At 44.8% G+C, this 25,579-nt stretch overlaps 1 protein-coding gene across 1 annotated transcript in view; it reads left to right on the forward strand.

Annotated features, from left to right (window-relative positions):
• Positions 1-25,579, forward strand: part of LOC308677967 (myosin-10-like) — an 82,660-nt gene that overhangs the window by 19,073 nt on the left and 38,008 nt on the right. The window contains exons 4-22 of the mRNA XM_081344701.1: positions 571-598; positions 1,949-2,051; positions 3,983-4,003; positions 4,155-4,247; positions 7,107-7,170; positions 7,433-7,531; positions 9,114-9,257; positions 11,110-11,205; positions 11,752-11,870; positions 13,319-13,471; positions 13,926-14,099; positions 14,917-15,090; positions 16,790-16,904; positions 19,883-20,076; positions 21,130-21,251; positions 21,668-21,737; positions 21,857-22,017; positions 23,468-23,576; positions 24,162-24,293. Of these exons, the coding sequence (XP_081200827.1) occupies positions 571-598; positions 1,949-2,051; positions 3,983-4,003; positions 4,155-4,247; positions 7,107-7,170; positions 7,433-7,531; positions 9,114-9,257; positions 11,110-11,205; positions 11,752-11,870; positions 13,319-13,471; positions 13,926-14,099; positions 14,917-15,090; positions 16,790-16,904; positions 19,883-20,076; positions 21,130-21,251; positions 21,668-21,737; positions 21,857-22,017; positions 23,468-23,576; positions 24,162-24,293 (2,171 nt within the window). The remainder of the gene's footprint in view (positions 1-570; positions 599-1,948; positions 2,052-3,982; positions 4,004-4,154; positions 4,248-7,106; positions 7,171-7,432; positions 7,532-9,113; positions 9,258-11,109; positions 11,206-11,751; positions 11,871-13,318; positions 13,472-13,925; positions 14,100-14,916; positions 15,091-16,789; positions 16,905-19,882; positions 20,077-21,129; positions 21,252-21,667; positions 21,738-21,856; positions 22,018-23,467; positions 23,577-24,161; positions 24,294-25,579) is intronic.

The following is a 25,579-nucleotide window of genomic DNA, read 5'->3' on the forward strand; positions in this document are numbered from 1 at the left end:
CTTTCAATTTTTGATTCAGGCCCTGCTCCCTCTTAATTTCCCCTTCTTGCTCTCTAGGAAGTACATCCACGATTAAAATTAGGTTACCCACTTTGCTGTGCGAAATAATGGGGGCAGGGGAGCTGTGAATGGAAAGTTTTAAAGCAGTGGTTCTCAACCTTTTCCTCCCCGTGGACTCCCTTTAAATACCTTTTGTGGCCACAGACCATGGCCATGGACTCTCAAGACTTAAGATTTAAAGCACTAGACTTGACGAATGATTCATAGACCCCCCCTGTGACAACATCGTGGCCCCCCCAGTAGTCCTCCGACCGCAAGTTGAGAACCACTAGTTTACAGAATTCCCTATTCCAGGCTGAAGCAGAAAGGAGAAGAATGGGTAATTTTAGGGTGTATAATGGATAGAGTGTGCAGATGGATAGAGATAGGGAGCTGATGAAGTCTAGCACTCTGGTTGGTGGATGGATGATTGCAAGTGTGTTTCCGATGCCTTCCTGCGGAGGGAAAATGGTCTTCAGGAAATGGGAGCAAACAATTTTGATCTGATTCTTTTCTCTTTCTTGCCCCCAGATCGAGAGGATCAGTCGATCTTGTGCACGTGAGTATGGCTTACGGTGGGGAGGGTCTGTTGAAAGAGATGCTCAGAGGAGAGAGAGCAAAAATTGTTCTGCACGGGTGTTACAAGAGGCTCTAAAAACTTGATAGCCCAAAGTGCTAGCCCTTCATTGCACTGCGTGCAACTATAGTTGGAACAGAAGCAGTCTGTTGGTTTAGTCCTGTAAGAAATATTGTACAAAACCTGGTTTAATCAATCCTACAGTCTTAAAAAAAAAGTCATTGGCCAACTGCCAACTTCATTCCTGTTTCCTTCAGACTGGAAAGAAGTAATTTGTTTCCTTTTCTCCCCCTTGTAACAAATGTTGCTCTAACCTGGGATAGAAGCTAAGAAGTTGATCTCATTGAAAATGAATCAGTAATTAAGCAGAAACTGTGTATTGCTCCCTTCTGCTTTCACCAACTTAGGTAAAGGTAAAGGTTCCCCCGCACATGCGTGCTAGTCATTTCCAACTCTAGGGGCCGGTGCTCATCTCCGTTTCAAAGCCGAAGAGCCAGCGCTTGTCCGAGGACGTCTCCGTGGTTGTGTGGCCGGCATGACTAGACGCCAAAGGCGTACGGAGCGCTGTTACCTTCCCACCGTAGTGGTCCCTATTTTTCTACTTGCATTTTTACGTGCTTTCGAACTGCTAGGTTGGCAGAAGCTGGGACGAGTAACAGGCGCTCACTCTGTTACGCGGCACTCGTGATTCGACCCGCCAAACTGCCGACCATCTGATCGACAAGCTCAGCGTCCTAACCCACTGAGCCACCGCGTCCCTTTTCACCAACTTAGTGCCTTCCAAATGTGCTGGGATTAAAATTCCCATTTTACATAATTAGAAAAGGCTGCTTTAGAGTGCCCAAATCCCTTTCCATATTTTACTCAGCGGTCCTTCTGAATAAGATGATGAGAAATGTTAAAAGTTGGAGTTTTTTTATTCCAGCTGTTCTGATGGACAAAGATATATCCATTTTTTCCTTACCCTTCCCTAAATTAGGCTGTTGAACAACTTTTTAACAGGACAACAGTTACCCTAGATCAGGACTATCCATATTAAGCCCAACCACTACTTGACCATGATATTTTTTTTTAGTATTATTACTGTAATATTGTTCCTGGTGAGTTTGTGATCATGATGGAATTGGAGCTGAGGACCTTCTGGATTCCTGGTCCATACTTTTTGATCGGATGCTGCTGACGGGACAGGTTCAGAAAGCAAAAAATTTAGAATTTCAGAAATACTGAACTTGATTCCTTCTCTGTGGAAACTGCAGCTCTAAGCTCGGCCCTGAGAAGGAGAGGTATGAGCGTGTTCCATTTGTTTTCTCATCTGATGTCTGTTCTCTGCAGAGGTGAGTCCGGTGCTGGCAAAACAGAGAACACGAAGAAAGTGATCCAGTACTTAGCACATGTGGCTTCATCTCACAAAGCCCGGAAGGACCATAACGTGCCGGTGAGTGTGAGGCCACATCCAGTTCCAGCCACAGCAGCAGCCACCTGCTCTCCCTTGCGTTGCAAACCTAGAAAGGGCATGGCATTCTGGTATGACCCCTTTGCCAACTCTGGTTTTGCATTCCTGAAGCGGAGCCAACGGGCTCCCCCATCTGATGCCTAGGAAGTAACCCGACATCTGATTTGAACCAGGGCCAGTCTGGAAGCTCTTCCAAATACCAGCGGATGGCCCTGGCATGTGTGAAAAGGTGATCCCTGAAAAGCCTTTCAAACACCTGCAAAAGTGCTTTCCCCTCTTCTGTCACTCAACACACCTACTGTCTGCCCATCTGGAATTTGGCTACCGTGCCTGTGGCACCCACCCAGGCAGGATTGAGAGTCAGTGTTGGGTTTGAATTAACGTCGTCGTTTCCTTTGTTGAAGGAAATCAGCCCTTGCTTGGCCTTTTCACATCATTCCTTTCAGCCAATATGCCAGCCATTAATCACACTTTTCTTCCTCTTAATATAGTTTCAGGGCCCTTTTGGTTGCTGCCTCCCAAGCTCAACTGCAGTGGCCCAGCAGATCTCCTAGGACAGGGGTCCCCAACCACCGGTCCGTGGACTGGTACTGAGCCGCGGCATGCCAGCAACCGGTCCGCACAAACAAGCAAAGCCCCATCCGTGGGTTGCAGGCAGCACGCAAAGCCACGCACTCTTCGGTCTGCGGAAAAACCTCTCTCCACAGAACCAGTCCCTGGTGCCCAAAAGGTTGGGGACCTCTGTCCTAGGACACTTGCGTGATCTTCTCTTGAATGTTCTTGCAACTTGTGGACATAACCCTAGAGCAGGGGTAGGCAACCTTGGCTTTTTTATGACTCGTGGACTTCAACTCCCAGAATTCCTGAGCCAGCATGGAAACCTCTCCATTCCTCCTCAGCATGGCTGGCTCAGGAATTCTGGGAGTTGAAGTCCACGAGTCATAAAAGAGCCAAGGTTGCCTACCCCCTGGTCTAGAGGAAGAACTTAGGCTCCAGTTATTCTAGCCATCTCCTTTCAGAGATTACACTCTGTGGCCAACTGGAATCATGAAGGGTTTCTTGTTCCCTGTCTTTTCACAGAGATACCCCAAAGGAACTATTGGCCAACTTGAACCCCTCTCCTCACTTCTGTTGGGCCTAAAATTATCTGACATCTGACCTGAAACATCCTGCGTGCAACGCGTTGAGAATTTCCTTATTTTTCCCTTTGGTGCTTCCCGTCTCTGATTGCATGAAAAGCCGTCTTTTTCCCTTGTCCATCCCTAATTCTATAGTCTTGGCGGAGGTTCTACGAGTATATGTGTGTGTATGTGGTTGTTCCCATATGGAAGATGATATTAATACCCCTCTGTTGTCTTGCTGCCTCAGCTGGAGTACCTCAATGAAGCCAAACAGGCAAGAAAGCCGAATGCATGCTGCTGAGATGCCAGCTTCCCCACCGCCCCACTCCTCACCCCCATCCTCCAGTGCTGATTGCGGGTCCCTATCGCTGGCTGCTGCTCCTGCTCCCACCTATACTTAGAATTGCTCTTCTGAGTCAAATGCATTTCTCATCAGTTGCACACACTGCCTGTTGCCAGAGTCACCTTCCTTGAACCCCTTTCCTCACCAGAGTTACGATGCCACATTCGCTTGTGGGGTGGGGTGGGGTGGGGTGGGAAACATGGTTCAAGAGGTTTCCGGGGAGGGCCGGGAAAGGAAGCCAGGTGTTGGGGGTCTCCTACTCCTACCCTTTTCTGTTGTGCTGGTCCCCAGTTTATGTCCTTACGTTATTGTGGTTGAGTTCTTGTTGTGTTGTTCATCATCTAATTTAACCCTTTGATTTTCTTTTGTTTTTCTTTCCCTTGTCTTGCTCCCTGCTCTGCCTTCCCATTGTATTTTTTGTGATGTCATCCCCATCCCAACCTCCATAGACTTCCAGCCCTGCTTCCTACGTGAGTAATTTTTGGAAACAGCTTCCCCCTGGCTGGCCTTGGAGTTTCCCCGAGTATTTCCTCGGCCCGAAAGCTTGGCGAGGCCAGAGGCCTGCCTAGGTCGCTGCTAACCCCTTTTCCCTCCTGCCTCCCTCCTTTGTCCTTCATTTAGGGAGAACTGGAGCATCAGCTGCTGCAAGCCAACCCTATCTTGGAGGCCTTCGGCAATGCAAAAACGGTGAAAAACGACAATTCCTCACGATTCGTAAGTCATTGTAGATGGATAAATCCCCTCCCACCCGGTCATCTTCCTCAGAAATCTGTGGAATGAGGATCCTGTTTAGCAGCTTCCAATTTCAGACCAGTTGAGCCCTGGATTGATAGCATCTTCTTTAGCAGTGGAAAATATTTTCAGATCTGGAAGATCAAACCCCAGTTGTTGTGCTTCTCAGCCTTGGCAACTTTAAGAACTTCAACTCCCAGAATTCTCAGAGTTGAAGTCCGTCCATCTTAAAGTTGCCAAAGCTGAGAAAAGCTGTTCTAATGGGTACTTAGTACCCTTTTTAAATGAATTATTCTGTCACCTTATATGTGTCTCTGTGTGTGGTCTCCCTGTCTTCAGGTTAAGATTGCTTCTCACACAGCTATAGCTGTGTGGAGAGAGTTTCCTCCTTTAAATTCCTGGGAGTCTACCTCTGTGAAGATCTGACCTGGAAAGTCAATACAACCCAGGTGGCCAGAAAGGCCCAACAGAGACTCCACTTCCTCAGGGTCTTGCGGAAGAACAGGGTAGAACAACGGCTAATGACCCTCTTTTACCAGTCTACTATAGAGAGTGTCCTCTCACACTGTATTGTGGTTTGGTATGCTGGCCTGACAGCCGCGAATAGGAAAGTATCACAGAGGGTGGTGAGCACAGCACAAAACACCACTGGATGACATCGCCAGGGCTCGCTGCCTTGGAAGAGTGAAGAATATTCTCAGGGACGACTCACACCCTGGTCGCTACCTCTTTACTCTCCTACCATCGGGCAGGAGATACAGGAGTATAGCCAGCCATACCAACAGGCTGAAGAACAGCTTCTATCCGTGGGCTGTCAGGCTCTTGAACGGGAAATAACTTTATGTGTGATCGACTTGCGAGGCCGGTGTGTTGTGCAATTAGCTCACACGGTGTAACAAGGTGGTGGGTTTGTTGTCACTGTGAGTTGTGGTGGTGGTAGGGGGTACAAAGGGAGGCTCAGCCAATCTCAATGTATACATGGTTGTACTTTGACAATAAAGGTTCATTCATTCACTTCAACTCCCAGAATTCCCCAGCCATTATGGGGAATGGATTGCAGAGATTGGAGCTGTGATACAAGACATTCATAATAACATTGGGGTGTTATTATGTAAGAGGCCCTACCTCCCACTGAATAAAAAAACTAGTTACAGAAAATTGCCAAAGTGATTCTAAATTTGAAAGTAGATCATCTTATGTTGGTAAATCTGGATTATTATTTTTTTAAAATCATCTTTTTCTTTCTATAAAAAACAAGAGTTAAGCTGTGTAGCCAAGTTGTTGAAAGAGGTAGTGTTACGTCCAGCTAGCTGATGAGGAGATCTGAAGGACAGGAAGCAGGCTAAGACACTGTTCTTTTGTTTGGCTTGGCTATTAGCTCCCAGCAACTCAAACTTAAATTAAGAATGGGTTGTCCAGTTACAATGCTGGACAAATCTTTGGCCTCAGGGGCTGCACTTGATGTCTCGTCATGACTGCTGGGGATATGCTAGCATTCAAGAGGATGGAGTCTCTTTCTCTTTCTTTCTTTCTTTCTTTCTTTCTTTCTTTCTTTCTTTCTTTCTTTCTCTCTCTCTCTCTCTCTCTCTCTCTCTCTCTCTCTCTCTCTCTCTCCCTTCCTTCCTTCCTTCCTTCCTTCCTTCATTCATTCATTCATTCATTCATTCCTTGCACTATCATGGCTTTCAAGGGATAAAATGGGCCTTTAGTACAGATAGTTCCAATTGGGACCAAAAACTCAATTGCTAAGCAACCTAGTTATCAGGTGTGGCATCACTAACTGTGCCAAGTTATGATGGCAGTCCTGGCAATCGCAGTTGCCCTCATTAGGAGAGTCATGTGTGATCACAGTATCCCACAATCAAGTGATCACTATTTGCAATCTCCTGCTGGCTTCCCCAGGGACTGCTTGTTGGAAGCCAGCAGTGAAGGTTGCAAATGACAGTTACATGACCACGGGGCGATGCATCATCATCATCATAATTGCAGGCTGGTTGCCAAGCACCCGAATCACAATGGTGATCGTGGAATGCTGCATTGGCTGCAACTACGAGAACCCGTCGTAAGTACCTCTTGCTCTGCACTGTTGTAACTTCAAACAGTCACTGAACGACTGGGCGTTAAATGAGAACTATTTGCATTGCACTCCTTTTTGCCTTTTACCCTCCTCCAGTGAAAAACTATCCTGGTATTTTGTCATAAAAGAGTTTAATGGTGCAGTGGGTGGGCTTCAGCTGAGGGTACCCACTTCGCTCCTTTAAATACTTCAAAGTACACACAAAAAAGAGAGCCTTAAAAGGTTATGCTTGCAAAGCCTTTCCAAATATACTCTTAAACTTTCATGTACCATTTCTTCGATTCCTTTCCTTAGCAAGGGCAAAATATATAAATGCCTTTTTGAAATCCTGTGCCAACAAACTCCATACTTCCTTTGGAAGAAAAACCAGTTTTGTTGTTGAAAGCCTTTTTTTTTCAGCTTCCTTTTGTAATTTTTTTTGAGAAATGCTTTTGGTTTTTTTAGCCACTCCTTTTATTTGGAAAGGAAGAAAAATTCAAAGGTTTTCTCTTCCTTGTAGATGAAAGGCAGAAGAGTGAGCTGCACATTCCACTGTAATATTACTTTCTGTTAGCTTTTCTTGTTTTTTGTGGTGACTGGTTTCTTCCTATTTAGGAAAGATCCATTACTAATTGAATTGACCAGGGGAATTTATTTTCAGCTTCTGCGGTTCACTAGCATCTGAAAGAAAAAAATATATTTAAAATACCGAAGAATTTTTCTGCATCGGTCACACCATTCTTCTGATTGCTGTCTCATTGTCCCATCTCTTTTTCGACCCACAGGGTAAATTTATTCGGGTTAATTTTGATGTAGCCGGCTACATTGTTGGAGCCAATATAGAGACATGTATCCTTGTGGTTAGAGAATAGAAGTTGTAAGTTTGGGCCATGGCAGAATGCCGGCCCAGTTCACTAGGCAGATAGAATCATCAGATCCTCTGCATGAACATTCCTGATGGCAAAAATAGCAGGTATCTGGTCCAAAGTATCAGAAGTCCCACAGGGGCAGGTGGAATCCAGGTGGGGCGATTGAGAAGCTTTGTTGTGCCTGGGTGTCTAAGAAGAAAGAAATAGTCCGTACGTGCCATCTTTAACTCAGAGTGTGCCAGATCTTTTGGAGAAGTCCCGGGCCATTCGCCAGGCCAAGGATGAGCGAACCTTCCACGTTTTTTATCAACTCTTAGTGGGTGCTGGTGAACACACGAGAGGTGAGTGTGTCCCTTTCATTTCCCCAGGCATCATGGAAATCCTGACCTTCCTCATGTGGTTTAGTGTTCTGCATTTACAGAGTGGCAATAAAGCCGAAGGACAACCAGTTGATTGCTGCTAAATACTCAGAACTTTTTTTGACTAACCTGAGAGGAAATAATTCACCAGAAAGAAAGTCCTAACCCTGTGGCACGCAGGTGGCACGCAGAGCCCTCTCTGTGGGCACACGTGCCGTCTCCCCAGTCCTAAGCCTTCAGCTGGGTTTTTATAAAACCTTTTCACTTTAGGCCTCCGCTGCCATGTGCAAAAAAAAAAGGTTCAATCAATCAATCGATTTCAACTTCTCGCAGGAAAAAAAAGATCTCGCAAAGTTGGAATTGATTGATTGAACTTTTTAGTCCCATCCAGTCTGCCGTTACCACTGCAGCCAGGTGTCCCCCCAAGGGACATGCCCACCCAACTGGCCATACCCACCCAATGGGCCACACCCACCTGGCACCCGATGATACATAAGTGGGTTTTGGGTTGCAGTTTGGGCACTTGGCCTCTAAAAGGTTTGCCATCACTGTCCCAACCAATGAAAACAAGTGACGGTATTACGGTGTAATGTCAGAAATGATGGTGATGGCGATGGTGGTTTAATGAGTAAAGAGGGAGTCTTAAGACTTGCTGAAATCTGAAGCACCCAGGCTGACCTTTAAACCTCCTGAATCTTGGTCTCTCAAAGCAGACTCTCTAGTCCATCTCAAATTTTGTGCGCATCTGATGATTCCTAATAATGTACTGCCCTCTGGAGTACAGCATAACCAAAAAAGTGCCACCAATGCTTTCGGTACCTCCTGTTGAATTACTGCAATGACTCTATCTGAAGCTGCCCTTGAAGAGCATCCAGAACTACAACTGGTCTAGAACGAAGCAGCATGCAATTTTGGCTGCTCTACGCTTCACCCAAGGAACACCACTGCTGCGTGAGCTGCACTGCTTCCAGTTGCTTTCTGGGTGCAGCTCCAAGGTGCTGGTTTATCACTTTTAAAGCCCTACACGGCACAGGGTTAGGTTACCTGTGGGACCACCTCTCTCTGAAGTGTTTGGCACACTCCATTCTAAGGGCAACATTCTCGATGTCCGTTTCAGCTCTTTGGATCAGCTTCCCGCATGAGGTCAGAGGTATCCCTATCCTTTTAGCTCTCCAGAGGCCGGGAAGCCCTGGTTTCTCCCTCAAGCATTGAGCTAGGATGGGGGTTGAGCTGTGAGGTCATTTCCTCTAGTGCCTGGGGGTCTTCAAACGTGGCCCTTTTATGACTTGCGGACTTCAACTCCCAGAATTCCTCAGCCAACGTGCCTGGCTGAGGAATTCTGGGAGTTGAAGTCCACAAGTCATAAATGGGCCAACTTTGAAGAGCCCTGCTCTAGCGCCCGGGGGAAAGGCATCTTTGTGTTTAACTATGTTTTATGTGTTGTTGTGAGCCACCTAGAGTCATTGTATGAGATAGGCAGTGCCGTAAGTTTTATTAGTTTATTAAATTTGCATGCCACTTTCTGGCGGGTCCCTGTAACGTGCTTTGTTTCATGCCCCTGTAGGGGAGCTGCTGCTGGAGCCATTCAATCAGTATCGCTTTCTGTCGAACGGGTACCTGCCCATCCCTGGACAGCAGGATAAGGAGATCTTCCATGAGACCATGGAATCCATGCGTATCATGGGTTTTTCTCATGAGGAGATACATTGTGAGTCACTCTGTAATGAATGTGCATATATCTGCTGCAATTAAGGAGGTATCTGACCTAACATTTCATTTATGGTCGTGGTCATGGTTTTATTTATTACGTGCTTTCAGTTAAGTGCAGTAACGACTTAGAATAAAATGTTTGATACGAAAATATGCAGGGAGCCCTCAGCTTAACAACCACAATGGAGCCCAAAATTTCTGTTGTTAAGTGAGACATTTGTTAAGTGAGTTCTGCCCCATTTTATGACATTTCTTGCCACACTTGTTTATGACATTTCTTGCCACACTGCAGTCGCTAAGCTAGCCACCCGGTTGTTAAGTGAATCTGGCTTCCCCATTGACATTGCTGGTCGGAAGGTCACAAAAGGTGATCATGTGACCTTGGGAGACAGCAGTGGTCGTAACTGTGAACCAGATGCCAAGCATCTGAATTTTGATCACAGGATCATGGGGAAGCTACAAAGATTGTAACTCTGAAAAATGGTCATAAGTCACTTTTTTCAACACTGTTGTAACTTTGAACCGTCACTAATTAATTGTTGTAAGTCAAGGACTACTTGTATTAACATCGATTATAACTTTGTAACGTGAAATAGAGGATCAGTTTGCCATGGTGGTTAAAGCACCAGTCTAGAAACTGAGAGACAGTGGCTTCTAATCCCACTTTAGGCATGAAGCCTGCAGGGCGACCTTGGGCCAGCCACACACTCTTAGCTCTAGGAAGCAGGCAATGGCAAACCACTTCTGACCTCTCGCTAAGAAACTTGGGGAGACAGGAGTCAACACTAAGGCACAAGTATATGAAATAAGGGCTGATAAGCTAAGAGGTCCATGACCTAGAATGGTTTTAACCGCTGTATGTTTGAAATGACCCGTAGATATGAAAATACTTCAGAAGCAGCAAGTAACTGTTTAGGTGATTTCACTTGAGTAGATTATTAAATGTTGTTAGCAACATTGTGTTACCCGCTGCAATAAATAAGGACAAGTTGGAAAAATTCCTGCCTGTTGTCGGGCTGCGCTGATTTTAAATCCCTTTGGATATTCACAAGCCGAGTAAAAATGTAATAGCCATCCATTGGCAAATCTTTATCTCCAATTTTCTTAGGTGTGCATCTAAATATTCTTAAAGTACTGTAGAAGCTGTTTGTAAATAAGGCCATTTCTGCAACAAGAAGTTTTAGCATTGCTTTTAACTCCACAATTCCATTTCAAGCAATGTTTTACACTCTAGTGAATGTTGCGATTTGTTTTTTATTGTAATTCCAGTAATGTTCATTCGTGTTGTTTTTTATTGTAATTCCAGTAATGCTCCTTTATTTAGTGAAGGAGAAAAGAGACAGAGAGGGGGGGAGGGGCAGGGTTAAACTTGAAGGAACATCTGAGATAAAGAATATGTACCCCACCTGCATAGGAATGTTAGAGCATTGTGATTTCTCTTATTATTGTAATATAACAATACAATATTGAAACAGAAAGAGAAATAACAATGTTGTAAAGTGTGTGGCTCTTATGGTGATCCTTAGGTTTGAAATGCTTTGAATGCTGCTGGTTAGTTAGTTAGTCCCAGTCTGTTGCAGTGAATGTCAAGCCTTACATGTTTCATCAATCCAAAAATTAAAATTATTTAGAATGATGAGGGCAGTGGAGAAAGGTAACCTAGCATGCATCTTTCAAATATCTTGTAGCTTTGTTCTGCAACGCTTGGGCAGAGAGGCCTATTGCAATGCACTATGTGATGAAATATATTCTTACGTTTTGTGTTGTACTTTATGCTGAACCCGCTTGAAGGGGTGCATTTGAATAGGGCTGCTTGCAAAATGTGGAAATGTGGTCATCCTTCCACACAGGTATGCTTCGGATGGTCTCAGCTGTGCTGCAATTTGGCAATATTGTCTTCCGTAAAGAGAGGAATACAGATCAGGCCTCCATGCCGGATAACACAGGTATTTCAGATTAGTAGCTTGACTTTTCAGAAATGCTAGTCCTCAACTTATGATTGCAGTTGAGCCCAGAATTACGGTCGTAAGTCATGGCAAACATTAAGCTGATGTGGGGGGAAGGTGCAGTTTTTTGAAATCCAGAACTGGGTTGTAAGTAGTTCTGGGAATGTCTGTCATAATTTTGAACGGTCGCTAAGCAACTGGTTGTTAAGCGAAGACTGACTCTAAGCATTTGGCTGTGATCAGAGCTCAAACTGCCTTTTTATTTTAGACGATATAATGGGATCTTGTTAAAGACAATACAGGTGTATGGGGAACATTTTGTTGGTTTTTGTTTTATTATTATTATAAAATATCGATTTCCATTTTGGCTGTAAGAAACAGTATTTCAAATTTAAGTTTCACGATAATCACCATATTAAAATTCAGGTTCCTGCCTCACATTCCTGCTTTTTGAGAGGGAGAAGGGAATGGTATGGAATTGAAAAGAAAGCTGATGGGAAGGGATCTGGCAAAGGGCTCTTATTGGTCTCTTCTTCGCCTCTGCAGCTGCTCAAAAACTCTGCCACCTCCTGGGCATGAATGTCACGGAGTTCACCCGTGCTATCCTTACCCCACGCATCAAAGTCGGCCGAGATTACGTGCAGAAGGCACAGACGAAAGAACAGGTCAGTGGTGCTGATTACTGTGCCTGACATGTTGGTGGGTCCGTCCAGAAGAACTCTTGAAGGAGGGTTTGACAAGATAATAATAATGTGTTTCCCTGAAAATAAGACCTACCCCAAAAATAAGACCTAGCTTGATTTTAGGAGGTGGGATAATAATAATAATAATAATAATAATAATAATAATAATAATAATAATAATAATAATAATAATAATAATTAATAATAATAATAATAATAATAATAATAATAATAATAATAATAATAATAATTTGGAAGGGACCTTGGAGGTCATCTAGTCCAACCCCCTGCCCAGGCAAGAAACCCCATACCATTTCAGACAAATGGCTGTCCAATCTCTTCTTAAAAACCTCCAGTGTTGGAGCATTCACCACCTCTGGAGGCAGGTTGTTCCACTGGTTAATTGTTCTAACTGTCAGGAAGTTTCTCCTTAGTTCTAGGTTGCTTCTCTCCTTGGTTAGCTTCCATCCATTGCTTCTTGTCCTGCCTTTGGGCGCTTTGGAGAATAGCTTGAGTCCCTCCTCTGTTGTCCTTGTTGTCAGGGTGTTGTCCATGTTGTCCTTGCTGGTGAGGTGGCCCTTTTTGACAATTCTTAGCAGTGGGAGTCAAGATCAGGTCCTGACTCTATACCATTTCAGGCAAATGGCTGTCCAGTCTCTTCTTAAAAACTTCCAGTGTTGGGGCATTCACAGCTTCTGGAGGCAGGTTGTTCCACTGGTTAATTGTTCTAACTGTCAGGAAGTTTCTCCTTAGTTCTAGGTTGCTTCTCTCCTTGATTAGCCCTACCCCAAAAATAAGCCCTACCCCAAAAGTAAGCCTTAGTTTTGGGGCAAGGCACACACTTAAATATCAAGATAGGGTGGGGTGGGGAGTGGAGCTACCCCAAGCACCAGCACCCACTTACTGTTGCAGCCAGGCCTCCCATGCCCTGCCAGCTGCCTCGCCAGCCCACTTATGTTCACCACCACGCGCGCGCACACATCACCTCTGGCCTCCATTTCGCCGTCAGAAGCCTTCAGGAAAGGCCTCTGCAGCCAAGTACTGAGCTCCAGATTGACGTTGCAGCACCCCCACCCACCCCCCGGCCTCCAGGGGGCACCGCGTGCATCAATCCGGAGCTTGGTTCTTGGCTGCAAAGGGCTTTCTTGAAGGCCTCTGACGGCAAAATGGAGGTCGGGGGCAACACGTATGAGTGGTGGCGAGCAGCCACAGAAGAGGCGGGCCGGCGGGGCTGTCGTTGCTGCCGGTACGAGGTGAGACCATGGAAAAGACATGCCCCGAAAATAAGACCTGGTGCCTCTTTTGGAGGCAAAAAAGAACCCCACGAAAAATAAACCAGGTCTTAGTTTGGGGGAAACATGGTAAGTATGTAGGGAATACACGGGCCAAGATGAGTCTGTTTTGATCTCAACCTTTCCTTCCCTTCCTAGGCTGACTTTGCTGTGGAAGCGTTGGCCAAAGCCACCTATGAGAGGCTCTTCCGCTGGCTTGTGCATCGAATCAACCGTGCGTTGGATCGTACCAAGCGCCAGGGGGCGTCTTTCATCGGCATTTTGGATATTGCTGGTTTTGAAATATTTCAGGTGAGGGAAGATCTGCTAGTCACAAAAATCCAGTGTGGTTCCTCTTCCTCTTTCACTACCTGATGAATACTGTACACCTGCAGTGCTGTTTTCAATCCTTTCCTTCAAATTGTGTTGTCGATCTTCTCTTTAACTAAACCCGTACGTTTCAGCAGAACCATCTTTCTTGTTTCAAGAGCTGTAGTTCTTTCCAATAGAGGCTTTAGGCCGGGGGGGTCTTCAAACCTGGCCCTTTTATGACTTGTGGACTTCAACTCCCAGAAATTCCTCAGCCAGAGGAATTGTCCTGGGCAGTGTCATCCAATAAACTTTAGTTGATGAAGTCAGCGACAAAGAAACTTATCGTGACCTGTCAGTAGTTTCATGGGGAGGAAACACAAGTGCATGACCTCACCATCACATGTAGAATCCCCTTGTGAATATTTTCTTTTCTCCCTCTCTCTCCCTTCTGCAGCTGAACTCCTTTGAACAGCTCTGCATCAACTATACCAATGAAAAGCTCCAGCAGCTCTTCAACCACACCATGTTTGTGCTAGAGCAGGAAGAATACCAACGAGAGGGCATTGAATGGAATTTCATCGACTTTGGCTTGGACCTTCAACCCTGCATTGACCTCATTGAAAGACCAGTGAGTGACCTGGGATGCTGCGTAGTTGTTATGTGGAGGGCCAAGAAAAGATGACCTCCAGCTCTTCGGAGAGCCTTCCCCTCTCCAGGGGTTGTTTCATAATAATAATAATAATAATAATAATAATAATAATAATAATAATAATAATAATAATAATAATAATAATAATAATAATAATAATAAATAATAATAATAATAATAATAATAATAATAATAATAATAATAATAATAATAATAATAATAATAATAATAAAGTTGGAAGCGACCTTGGAGGTCATCTAGTCCAACCCCCTGCTCAGGCAGGAAACCCTATACCATTTCGGACAAATGGCTGTCCAGTCGCTTCTTAAAAACTTCCAGTGTTGGAGCATTCACAGCTTCTGGAGGCAGGTTGTCCCACTGATTAATTGATCTAACTGCCAGGAAGTTTCTCCTTAGTTCTAGGTTGCTTCTCACCTTGAATAGTTTCCATCCGTTGCTTCTTGTCCTGCCTTTGGGCTCTTTGGAGAATAGCTTGAGTCCCTCCTCTGTTGCCCTTGTTGTCCTTGCTGGTGGGGTGTTGTCCATGTTATCCTTGCTGGTGAGGTGGCCCTTTTTGACAATTCTTAGCAGTGGGAGTCAAGATCAGGTCCTTAACTTGGATCGTAAACCTCTATCTTCTCTTCTCAGTGGAAGACAATTGTTTGCCTAACTAACATCTCAGGCGGGATGCAATTGCTGTTCCTTTTTTAGCCCGTTTCCTTCCATGCCCTGACCTATGTTACCTCCAGCCCTTGGAATCTTGCCAATGGTTTGGGTCTATCTCGCTTTCTCCCAGGCAAACCCTCCAGGGCTGCTGGCTCTCCTAGATGAAGAATGCTGGTTCCCTAAAGCCACCGATAAGAGCTTTGTGGAAAAAGTTTCCCAGGAGCAAGGGTCCCATCCCAAATTCCAGAAACCCCGGCAGCTACGGGATAAAGCTGACTTCTGCATCATCCATTACGCTGGCAGGGTAAGTTACAGCTTCTGTTGCCTCCCTCCCTTTTTACTGACACATCCATATTTACTGGTTTCACTTGCCTTTCCCAAACTGGCACTTTTAATTGTATTGAACTATGGCTTGTTATTATCTCAAAGGAGCAGCCATGGACAGTCGTGTAAATCTGTTACAGCCGAGGACCCAAAACTGAAACCCTTTAATGTTGGCAACTAAGGAAAATGCCCATAGCTTACTATGATAGCTGAGGCTTTCAAATTAAAATTTCTACTCAAGAGAATCTTGAGATAGCAACAAGAATCTGAGATAGCACAAGTAAAGAACCCAGAGAGCAGCTATTTTGGAGAGAACGTGATTTCCTATCAGTTTTTCTTCCATTCATTTGCCCAGTTGTTTTTCTTCTTGGAGTTTGTCCAGCAGGATTGCAGGATCCACTCGTGCATTGTGCTTGCCTAGTTCAATGCTGATGTAATGAGAGGTTTTGTTTTTTAGCCAGCCCGTGACAGAGTTTGCTGCTGACTAGGGCTGAGAGGGAGTGACTGATTCAAGGTCATCCATAGGTTTTCGTGCTTAAGAGAGGACTAAACACTGTGTCTCCTGCACCTGACATCACACTGGACTGTACTTAATTCCTGGAGCCTTTGAAATTCTAGATAGAACGTGGAATCTCAACACCTTTGCATGATATTTCATTTCATTTCATTTATTATATTTGTATACCGCCCTTCTCCCGAAGGACTCAGGGCGGTGAACAGGGCACATATAAAAATACAGAATACAAAAATTAAAAAAAAGGATTAAATAAGAGCCCGAGCTAAAAACAGTAGAATAATATAAAAATCCCCAATAAAAACCCCAGCACATCCCCCATCAGGCCAGGCCGGCTTGTTCAAATAGGTAGGTCTTCAGACCGCGTCGGAAGGAGCGAAGGTCAGGTGCCATCCGGAGCTCAACCGGCAGCTGATTCCATAAAGCCGGGGCGCCCACAGAGAAGGCCCTCCCCCTGGGGGCCACCAGCCAACATTCTCTGACCGGTGGCACCCTGAGGAGGCCCTCTCTGTGGGAACGCACAGGGCGGAGGGAAGTTGACGCCGGCAGCAGGTGATCCCCGAGGTACTCCGGACCCATGCCATGTAGGGCCTTGAAAACCATTACCAAAACCTTGAACTGAAGATGGCCAGAATGCCAGAATGTGCAATACACACAACCCTCCACTTATTACCACAGTTGGGACCAAACTATCCATTACTAAGTGAGGTGGCCATTAAGTGATTTGGTCCCAAACTTACTACTTTTTTTTTGCCATGGCCATTAAGCAAATCACCAGGGTAGTTATATGAATAATGCGGTTGTTAAGCAAATCCAGCTTCCCCCGTAGACTTTTCTTGTCACAGTCTGGTGGGGAAAGTTGCAAATGATGATCACATGACCTTAGGACACTGCAAACCATCATAAATACCTGCCGGTTGCCAAGTGCCCAAACTTAGATTGATGAAGTCACCGCAGGGATGTTGCAACGGTCGTAAAGCGCAAGGACCAGTTGTAAGTCACTTTTTTCAGCACTGTCATTAAGTTCGAACAGTGGCTAGACAGGTGGTCATAAGGTTGAGGACTACTGTACAAGACCAGGTGGGTTTGCTACAAACGGTTCTGGTGTTGTTCAGCCTTTTGATCCTTTCTCATCTTCCTTCCCCCTCCCCATTTTCATTGAAAGGTGGATTACAAAGCGGACGAGTGGCTCATGAAAAATATGGACCCTTTGAACGACAACGTGGCCACTCTTCTTCATCAGAGTACGGACAAGTTTACTGCTGAACTGTGGAAAGATGGTAAGAGGGCTTGAAATCCTGCTTTCAGCTGCATCTGCTCGCCTTCATAATATTTGTTGCCGGTTAACAAAGTTGAGGAGATCAACCCTGACTGCTCTTTAGAAGGCCAGATCCTGAAGCTGAAACTCAAATACTTTGGCCACCTAATGAGAAGGAAGGACTCACTGGAGAAGAGCCTAATGCTGGGAAAGATGGAGGGCAATAGAAGAAGGGGACGACAGAGAATGAGGTGGCCAGATGGAGTCATTGAAGCAGTAGGCATGAGCTTAAATGGACTCCAGAAGATGGTAGAGGACAGGAAGGCCTGGAGGAACGTTGTCCATGGGGTCGCGATGGGTCGGACACGACTTCGCAACTAACAACAACAGCAACAAAGTTGGCTTGCTGATTGTAATGTTAACACGACTTTTCTGGCTTGAAATCTCTGTCACTGCTGATACTAACCACTCTGCTCTTCGCTGTTTCTCTTTTCTTCTTCCTTGTTCCACTTCTTCTGTCCCGTAATGGATGATCTTGTGAAACCTTATCCTTCCCTTCTCTCCACTTGCCTCTTCTGTCCTGTCCTGTCGCCAGAGATCCAGAATATACAGAAGGTTTATTTCTTTGACAGCTATGCCGTGGCACCTCAGGTTCCAGCAGAAAGTACGTGTCTTCCTTTCAACCTGCAAGACATGCCCTGCGAGTAGTCAGAAAGGTTACGGGTCTTTCCTAGGAAATAGCGAGACATGCCTCGGTTCCTCTGAGTTTGGGATTTAATTTGCTCAATAAATACAGAGCTGAATCCCATCCACTTAAATAAGGATGAACCTTAAGTTAAGGCAGAGGTCCCCAACCTTTTGGGCACCAGGGACCAGTTCCGTGGAGAGAGGTTTTTCCACCGACCGAAGGGTGCGTGGTTTTGTGTGCTGCCTGCATCCTGTGGACGGGGCTTTGCTTGTTTGTGCGGACCGGTTGCTGGCATGCTGCAGCCCGGTACTGGTCCAAGGACCGCGGGTTGGGGACCCCTGAGTTAAGGTGTTTTAGAAAGGCCATTTAAAAATTGTTAATGAACTTAAGAATTGAAGTTCCAAATCTTTCTCCACTCTCTCTTTTTTGGGATTGGGCTGCTTGGCCAAAGTACCCTCGCCTCTCTTTATTCAAAACTCTGTTTCGTGCACTTTTTAAAGTCACTTTTAGATGAGGATATTTTGTGAAGTTCCCATGGATGATTAAATACTTTTTATGATTGGTTTGTACAGGCAGTCCTGGACTTACGACTGTAAATGGGACCAGAATTTCCATTGCTAAAGCAAGGCAAAGCAAATACACACGTTAATGGAAGTTCAATATGGGGCATAGGATGGAGACATCAAAAGCCTTTTGTTTGTTAAGTGAAGTGCACCCGCTTTTACAACCTTTTTTTTGCCACAGTTGTTGAGTGAATTACTGCAGTTGTTAAGTGAATCATGTGGTCATTAAGCAAATCCAGCTTCCCCCATTGACTCTGCTTGTCAGAAGCGGGCTGGGAAGGTTATGAATGGCAATCACATGACCCTGGAACAATCGTAAAGATATGCCGGTTGCCAAGTGTGCCTGAATTTGGATCATGGGAATTGTGCAAAGGTTGTAAGTGTGAGATTGTAAGTCTCACAATGCCCTTGCAACTTTGAGTGGTCAGTAAACAAATGGTTGTAAGTCAAAGACTACCTGCAATCTTGCCTTGTTTCCCAATGGTTATTCCTTGTTTTTCCTACTGGAGAAAGTTTGATCATGCAGTTCAGTATGTATAGTTTCTTAAATGATGGGGCAAGTCTTTCTCTTGATTGCTATTTTGGAAGTCATAAACATAAAAAATATACAATATCCCCATACCACCTAGTGTAGAATGAAAATAGCAATTCCGCATGCAGTTTGTAGTGGCAGATTAATGGCCTATTAGTACTAAGAACCAGGTACTATTGAGAGAAATCAATTCCTTATAGCCGAATAATATTTACAACATACTAAGTTTCCATGCTGCTTACAATTTAAATTGAGTGGCTTGAGAAATGGAGACGGGTAAGTGGGTGTCTGTCCAAAATCTTCCAGGAGCTTGCTTTGGAACCTTATAGGACTCAACTGTCTCAAAGCCATACTTTTTTTTTAAAAAAAAAAGTCCCTAAAAGGTAGAGGTTGCAAATGGGAATGTTATGATATCGCCAAAATGGGCGGCACCAATATTTTTGGCCGAAAGATGAGATATTTGCAGTGCTTATAGGGTGTTTGATGCTTTAACCCAGTGTTTCCCAACCTTGGCACTTTTAAGATGTGTGGATGTCAACTCCCAGAATTCCCCAGCCAGGTTTACTGGCTAGGGAATTCTGGGAGTTGAAGTCCACACATTTTAAAGTTGCCACTGCTTTTGGTTAAGATCAAGTGTAGCGTTCTTAAAGTTGCCAAGGCTGAAAAACACTGCTTTAAACTCTCCGATCCCTTCATCTAGTCTGGAAGTTGCAAAGAAATGCTGGGAAGGTTTGTTGTGGCCAGGTTGCCCCGCCCCCACCCAAATTATCTTCATATCCTATCTAGCCCTGCAGTTTTAAAAGTATCCGAAGGGAAACATTAACCTTGTGAATTCTAAAGCTTCCTCTTTCCATAACGTATTCAAGATGGTCAGTGATTAACGTTTATTTGTATGTCATTTATATGCAAAGGTGAAGATTTATACATATGTTGTGTATAGCATGTTTAAATGTGTGTTAGGTATGTGTACACTTTGGAGAGCAAGCAACTAAATTTCATTTTTCTAACTTGCACCAATGTGCCCACAGTAAAAAAAAATGACAATAAAGGTTATCTTATAGTTTAATAATTGGGTGACTTCTGCTCCCCACAGGGTAACTCTCACAGATGTATGTTTACTTGAGATGGAGATTGGAAACTGAGGAAATACACGTTATTGGAATTTCAGTACGGGGAATGGGATGGAGAGATCAAAAGCCTTTTCTTCCTCTCTCTAGTGGATCGGATTGTGGGTCTGGATCAAGTCAGCGGGATGGGAGACCTGGCCTTTGGCTCCTCTTACAAGACCAAGAAAGGAATGTTCCGGACTGTAGGACAGCTGTATAAGGAGTCTCTCTCCAAACTTATGTCAACCTTGCGCAACACCAACCCCAACTTTGTGCGGTGCATCATACCCAACCATGAGAAAAGAGTAAGTGAGAGCTTTGAGGCCTGGGATTCATTCATTCGTTGTCTGAAGGAAGCCATGAAAAATGTTGACCGTTCCTTTTTCTTAGACAGATCAAAAGACCTTAAGAATTCACTCACCTGTTACACAGACATCTGAAGGCTTTCTTTTTCTTTATTTTGTATTGAAAACTACTGTGTGTGATCTTTGAGTGTCAAAGAATGGAGGTGTCAAGTTTCCGACGTCTAGGCTTTTCAAGTGACTCTGAGGCATTGTTTACCTTAAAAGTCCTTTATTCAGCCTAATACACCGGCAAATGCTTGCTCGAAGGAAGCTGGAATCTGAAATCTCCGCCCCTTGCACAATATATTAAAACACAATTCTCCACCTTTCTAATTTTGTCATTAATCATATTCTCCAATTAATTTAAAGAATCAGTTTCCCTTCCAAAAGAAAACCCGCCAAGGTCTTATCTTCTTTAGTTTCAGATGGCCTTGAAGGTACAATCCTCCTCTTCCCCCTCCCAACTTTAAACTCAATGTCTTAAAGCAATACACAAGTTTAACATATGAAATGGCTACTTCATCTCTTGTCAAGCAATAACATTCGATGTTAGCAGCCTTGACAGTAGGTGATACAATATGGCCTTAAGATCTCCCCTGTTACACAAACATATGAAGGCTTCTCCCCCCACTTTCAGATTGAAAACTATTGTGTGTGTCCTTTTGAGTGTAAAAGAATGTAGATGATATAATATGAGAATATTGAATATGAATCAAAGGAAGCCTAGGGCTGAATTCTCACTCAGCCATGCCATTCTACAGAATTAATCAGCCATGTATCTTCAGCCTCATTGATCTCGCAAAATTGTTATGAATGTCAGCTGCAAGGCTTGAGCTATCTGCAAAAAAGATGACAATAAATGTGAAAAAAGAAATAAGAAAAATAAGAAGCGATACTGTTTTGCGGCTGACCTGAGAGTGCTGAGGAATTCCCATCCAGATTCTTCAGGACAGAAGTCTGTTGTGGCTCCGGTGGCCTTTTTCTCACACGTCCTTCTCTTGACACCCATTTTAGGCTGGAAAACTGGAGCCACATCTTGTGTTGGACCAGCTGCGCTGCAACGGAGTCCTTGAGGGAATTCGCATCTGCCGCCAGGGATTCCCTAATCGCATTATCTTTCAGGAATTCCGCCAAAGGTACAGCATTTCGGTGATGGATCCTCAGCAAAAGGGGACATATGCAGGAAGACAGCTCAAAACAGTTCTCAGTCATCTAGGATTTGATCTTCAGCCTTAATGCTCTTTAAATCTGGAGAAGTTACTTGTGACTTGCAGTTGATAGTCAGGCCCGAGTAGCTCATATTTTGCTGTGTGACAGAGTGAAATAAAGTAAAATGTTGGATTTGGCCCAGGAAGATTGCTGTGTCTCAGCCCACTGATGGTAGGCTGTTGTGGCTGTTAAAATGGAAGACAAACCCCTCAACTGATTTTGTGTGTGTGGGTGGGTGGGAAATAAAATAAAAATCAAAGGAATAGAAGAAACAAATTGTATGCAGTGTGGCTAAATGTCACTAAATGTTTTAACTCCCGGGTTTCCCCATATTCCTCAACAGATATGAGATCCTGACACCAAATGCCATTCCCAAAGGCTTCATGGATGGAAAACAGGCCTGTGAGCGTATGGTACGTGGGAGGCTTGCTTGTTAAAACAATCAAGGCAATCTGGGCTAAACTAGTTCATTCCCAGAGTGGTTTGAGTAGGTTCCCTCCTCCTCATCTGCTCTGCTTTTTTGTCCTTCCAGATCAAGGCATTGGAGCTGGACCCTAATCTCTACCGCATTGGCCAGAGTAAGATCTTCTTCCGGGCTGGTGTTTTGGCTCACCTGGAAGAGGAACGCGATCTGAAGATTACTGATATAATCGTGTCTTTCCAGGCAGCGGCCAGGGGATACCTAGCGCGCAAGTGAGCACTGAGCGGGGTTGAATTATGGCGTGGGTCTAAAAGCATGGACAGAAAGATCTAAAATAGACTTCCCTATGTTGAAGGGATGCGGTGGCTCAGTGGGTTAGGACGCTGAGCTTGTCGATCGGAAGGTCAGCAGTTTGGCGGGTCGAATCCCGAGTGCCGCGTAACAGAGTGAGCGCCTGTTACTCATCCCAGCTTCTGCCAACCTAGCAGTTCGAAAGCACGTAAAAATGCAAGTAGAAAAATAGGGACCACTACGGTGGGAAGGTAACAGCGTTCCGTGCGCCTTTGGCATCTAGTCATGCCGGCCACATGACCACGGAGACGTCCTCGGACAAGCGCTGGCTCTTCGGCTTTGAAACGGAGATGAGCACCGGCCCCTAGAGTTGGAAACTACTAGCACGCATGTGCGGGGGAACCTTTACCTTTACCTATGTTGATGGCATCCAACATCCTGAACTTTCAGATTATAACTTCTCCCTGCCTGGTTATTTGATTATCTTTTAAATATGAGAGTGAACTAGGAGTATCATAGGCATGAAGCTGGAGGAGGGGAGAAGCTCTAACCATTGGCAACGCCTATTAAGCTGTTATATTTGAAGTCTGAACGATCGTAAACTGCCTAGAGTTGCCTCTGGTGAGATGGGCAACTTATAAGTTTAATAAATAAGTCTGGTAGCAGTTGAAAATCCACAGTTTCCTGACGCCCTGAAGAAGACATGATAGAACTGTCCCCTAAAAGGCAAAATTCTCTTTTGTAATAGTCCATAACTGATAACTTAACAGATATAGTTACAGGTAGTCATTGACTTCACGACTGGTCTCCTAGCAACTGTTTGAAGTTACAAGAGACCTCCCTGGCGGTATTTACAACCTGATTCCAAAGTTCTGATGGCCACACCTCCATGGTCATGTGACTGCACCTCAGGCGCTCAGCAACCCAGCCCATGTTTATGGCTATTGGCAGCATCCTGTGGTCACATGACCATGTTTTATGACGTTTTTGCAGATAACCAGCATTTGCTTCTCGTTTTCAGTAAAATTGGCCCATACCAAAGCACTGGTTTACTTAACGGCCACGGGGCTCACTTAACAACCACTGTAAAAAGGTCATAAAATAGAATCGTTCATGTAGGTGACCTGATTTACACCCTTCACAACTTACGACTGACGGGCAGGCTCCAGTACAGTCAAGCGTCACACGTAGTAGATTTAATTTTCCCTATAACTCATTCCCCATTGGCTCTCCTCTCCCCTTTTCTTTTTTTAAAATCTTCAGCCTGTATAAAATATAAACTACGTGGACTTTTTCTTTTGGCACAGGAGAGAGGCGAGGAAAGTTGTAGTAGGAATAGGTACATTTGGTTTCCTAAACATGGCTGTCGGTGTGGTAATCATGAGACTCATGGATGGTCTTTCTCCCCCCCCCCTCCCCTCAATCTCCTAGAGCTTTCATGAAAAAGCAGCAGCAGATGAGCGCCCTCAAAGTTATGCAACGCAATTGTGCAGCCTACCTCAAACTGCGCCATTGGCAGTGGTGGCGTCTGTTTACCAAGGTGGGTCAAAATGGTTAGACCTGGAAAAAGCCATCTGTTAGTAGATTAGGAGATCTTAACCATTGCATGACCGGGTGGTGAAAAGTGGGAAAGCAGACAGGAACGGTTGGATTTCTAAAAAGGCGTCTTGAGTGGCTTCAAAACAATGGAGGGATGAGACATTGTTGTAGCTATTTCACTTCTACTAAATTGAAGCAGAGTGAACATCTCACAGGTTTGTAGTGCCACAAATCATTCCTCCCAAATATAAGGTTCCTGGGATAGGACTTATCTTCTCCTTTCACGAATTGCATAGAAAGGGAACATTTTAAGTACGGTAACTAGGCTAGAAGAAGAATCTCAGAAGGAGGCGGTGGAAATCCAGCTTGCAAGTGTAGGGGAAAGCCAGTAAAATATTTGGAAAAGCCACAGTGCAAAAGCACAGTTTTGCACAGTTCCCTAATCCCTCTGCCACGTCCCTTCTGGTCATGCAATTTAGTCAGAAGGGAAATCAGCTCGGGTAGCTTTACAAGACTGAAATTTTGCACAACTTCTCTCGGTCTCGTTTCCTCAACTCTTGTGGTTGTTTGTTTGTTTTTTTTCCAGGTGAAGCCCCTGCTACAGGTGACACGCCAGGATGAGGTGATGCAAGCGAAGGCACTAGAACTACAGAAAGTCCAAGAGAAGCACACAAAAACCCAACTGGACCTTAAGGAACTAGAAAACAAATACCAACAGGTAAATAGGAATGATTGAGAACCAGCCCTCCTTCCCTCCAGCACACGGTTGTGGTCTTCCTGCAGCTGGAGCTTTTATTCCGTTCCTTTGTCACTTTTCTTCCTGATCTGTGGGATTGTTCTTCTCTCTTTCTTTCTCTCAGGTTGCTGAGCTGTTCTAAGTTTCTTTTGGTTTGCCAGGAAACTCCTCTCGCTAGATTCTAGTAGCATTCTGCACTGAACCTCTGCTCCATTCTGCTAACTAATCATCCCTGATCTTGATGGTTCACTTCCCTTTTTCTGAATCAGCCCTCATCGTTGGAGAGTTATGTTCCGTTTCCTCAGCCTAGCTCTGTCCCAGTGCCTGCATTCCAAAGAGACTCTTTCCAGTGTCTTCCGCAAGGGGTCTCTAGGACGGTAGCAGAACCCTAGCTTGATTTTCCATGCAGCATTCCCAATTTACAGGTAGCAATAATAATAATAAAGTTGGAAGGGACCTTATAGGTCATCTAGTCCAACCCCCTGCCCAGGCAGGAAACCCCATAACATTTCAGACAAATGGCTGTCCAGTCTCTTCTTAAAAACTTCCAGTGTTGGGGCATTCACAGCTTCTGGAGGCAGGTTGTTCCACTGGTTAATTGTTCTAACTGTCAGGAAGTTTCTCCTTAGTTCTAGGTTGCTTCTCTCCTTGACTAGTTTCCATCTGTTGCTTCTTGTCCTGCCTTCAGGAGCTTTGGAGAATAGCTTGACTCCCTCTTCTTTGTGGCAGCCCCTGAGATATTGGAACACTGCTATCATGTCACCCCTCATCCTTCTCTTCATTAGACTAGACACACCCAGTTCCACCAGCCGTTCCTTGTATGTTTTAGCCTCCAGTCCCCTAATCAATCATACGTCAAGGTAGTCCCTGACCTATGTCCATAATGGAGCCTGCCTATCATGTTGTGAGACATAACAGTGGTAAAATGGTTACATGGCCAAGCTTATTTTGCGACCTTTTTTGTGAAGGTTGTTAATTGAACCCGTGATTCCGTACAGGTGTGGCTTCACCCAAAACTGGAAGTAAGTACCGTTTTGGGCAAACTGTTGTAAAATATGATCACCTGGCTGTAAATGTGGCTGTGATGCCGAGTACCTGAGGTTTGGTCCCATGTGGGAGGCAACCATTGGAACTTGGAATCCAGATCTTAAGTAGCCCCAAGGTGGGTCTTCACAACTTCAAAGGGTTGCTGGGTAACCAGTCGTAAGTCGAGGATAACCTGTAAAAGAACCTCAGGAAGTGAGGGAGAGGAAGGACCTTCCCCCGAG

This window comes from Vipera berus (genome assembly GCF_964194415.1).
Source record: "Vipera berus genome assembly, chromosome: Z".
NCBI lineage: Eukaryota > Metazoa > Chordata > Lepidosauria > Squamata > Viperidae > Vipera > Vipera berus.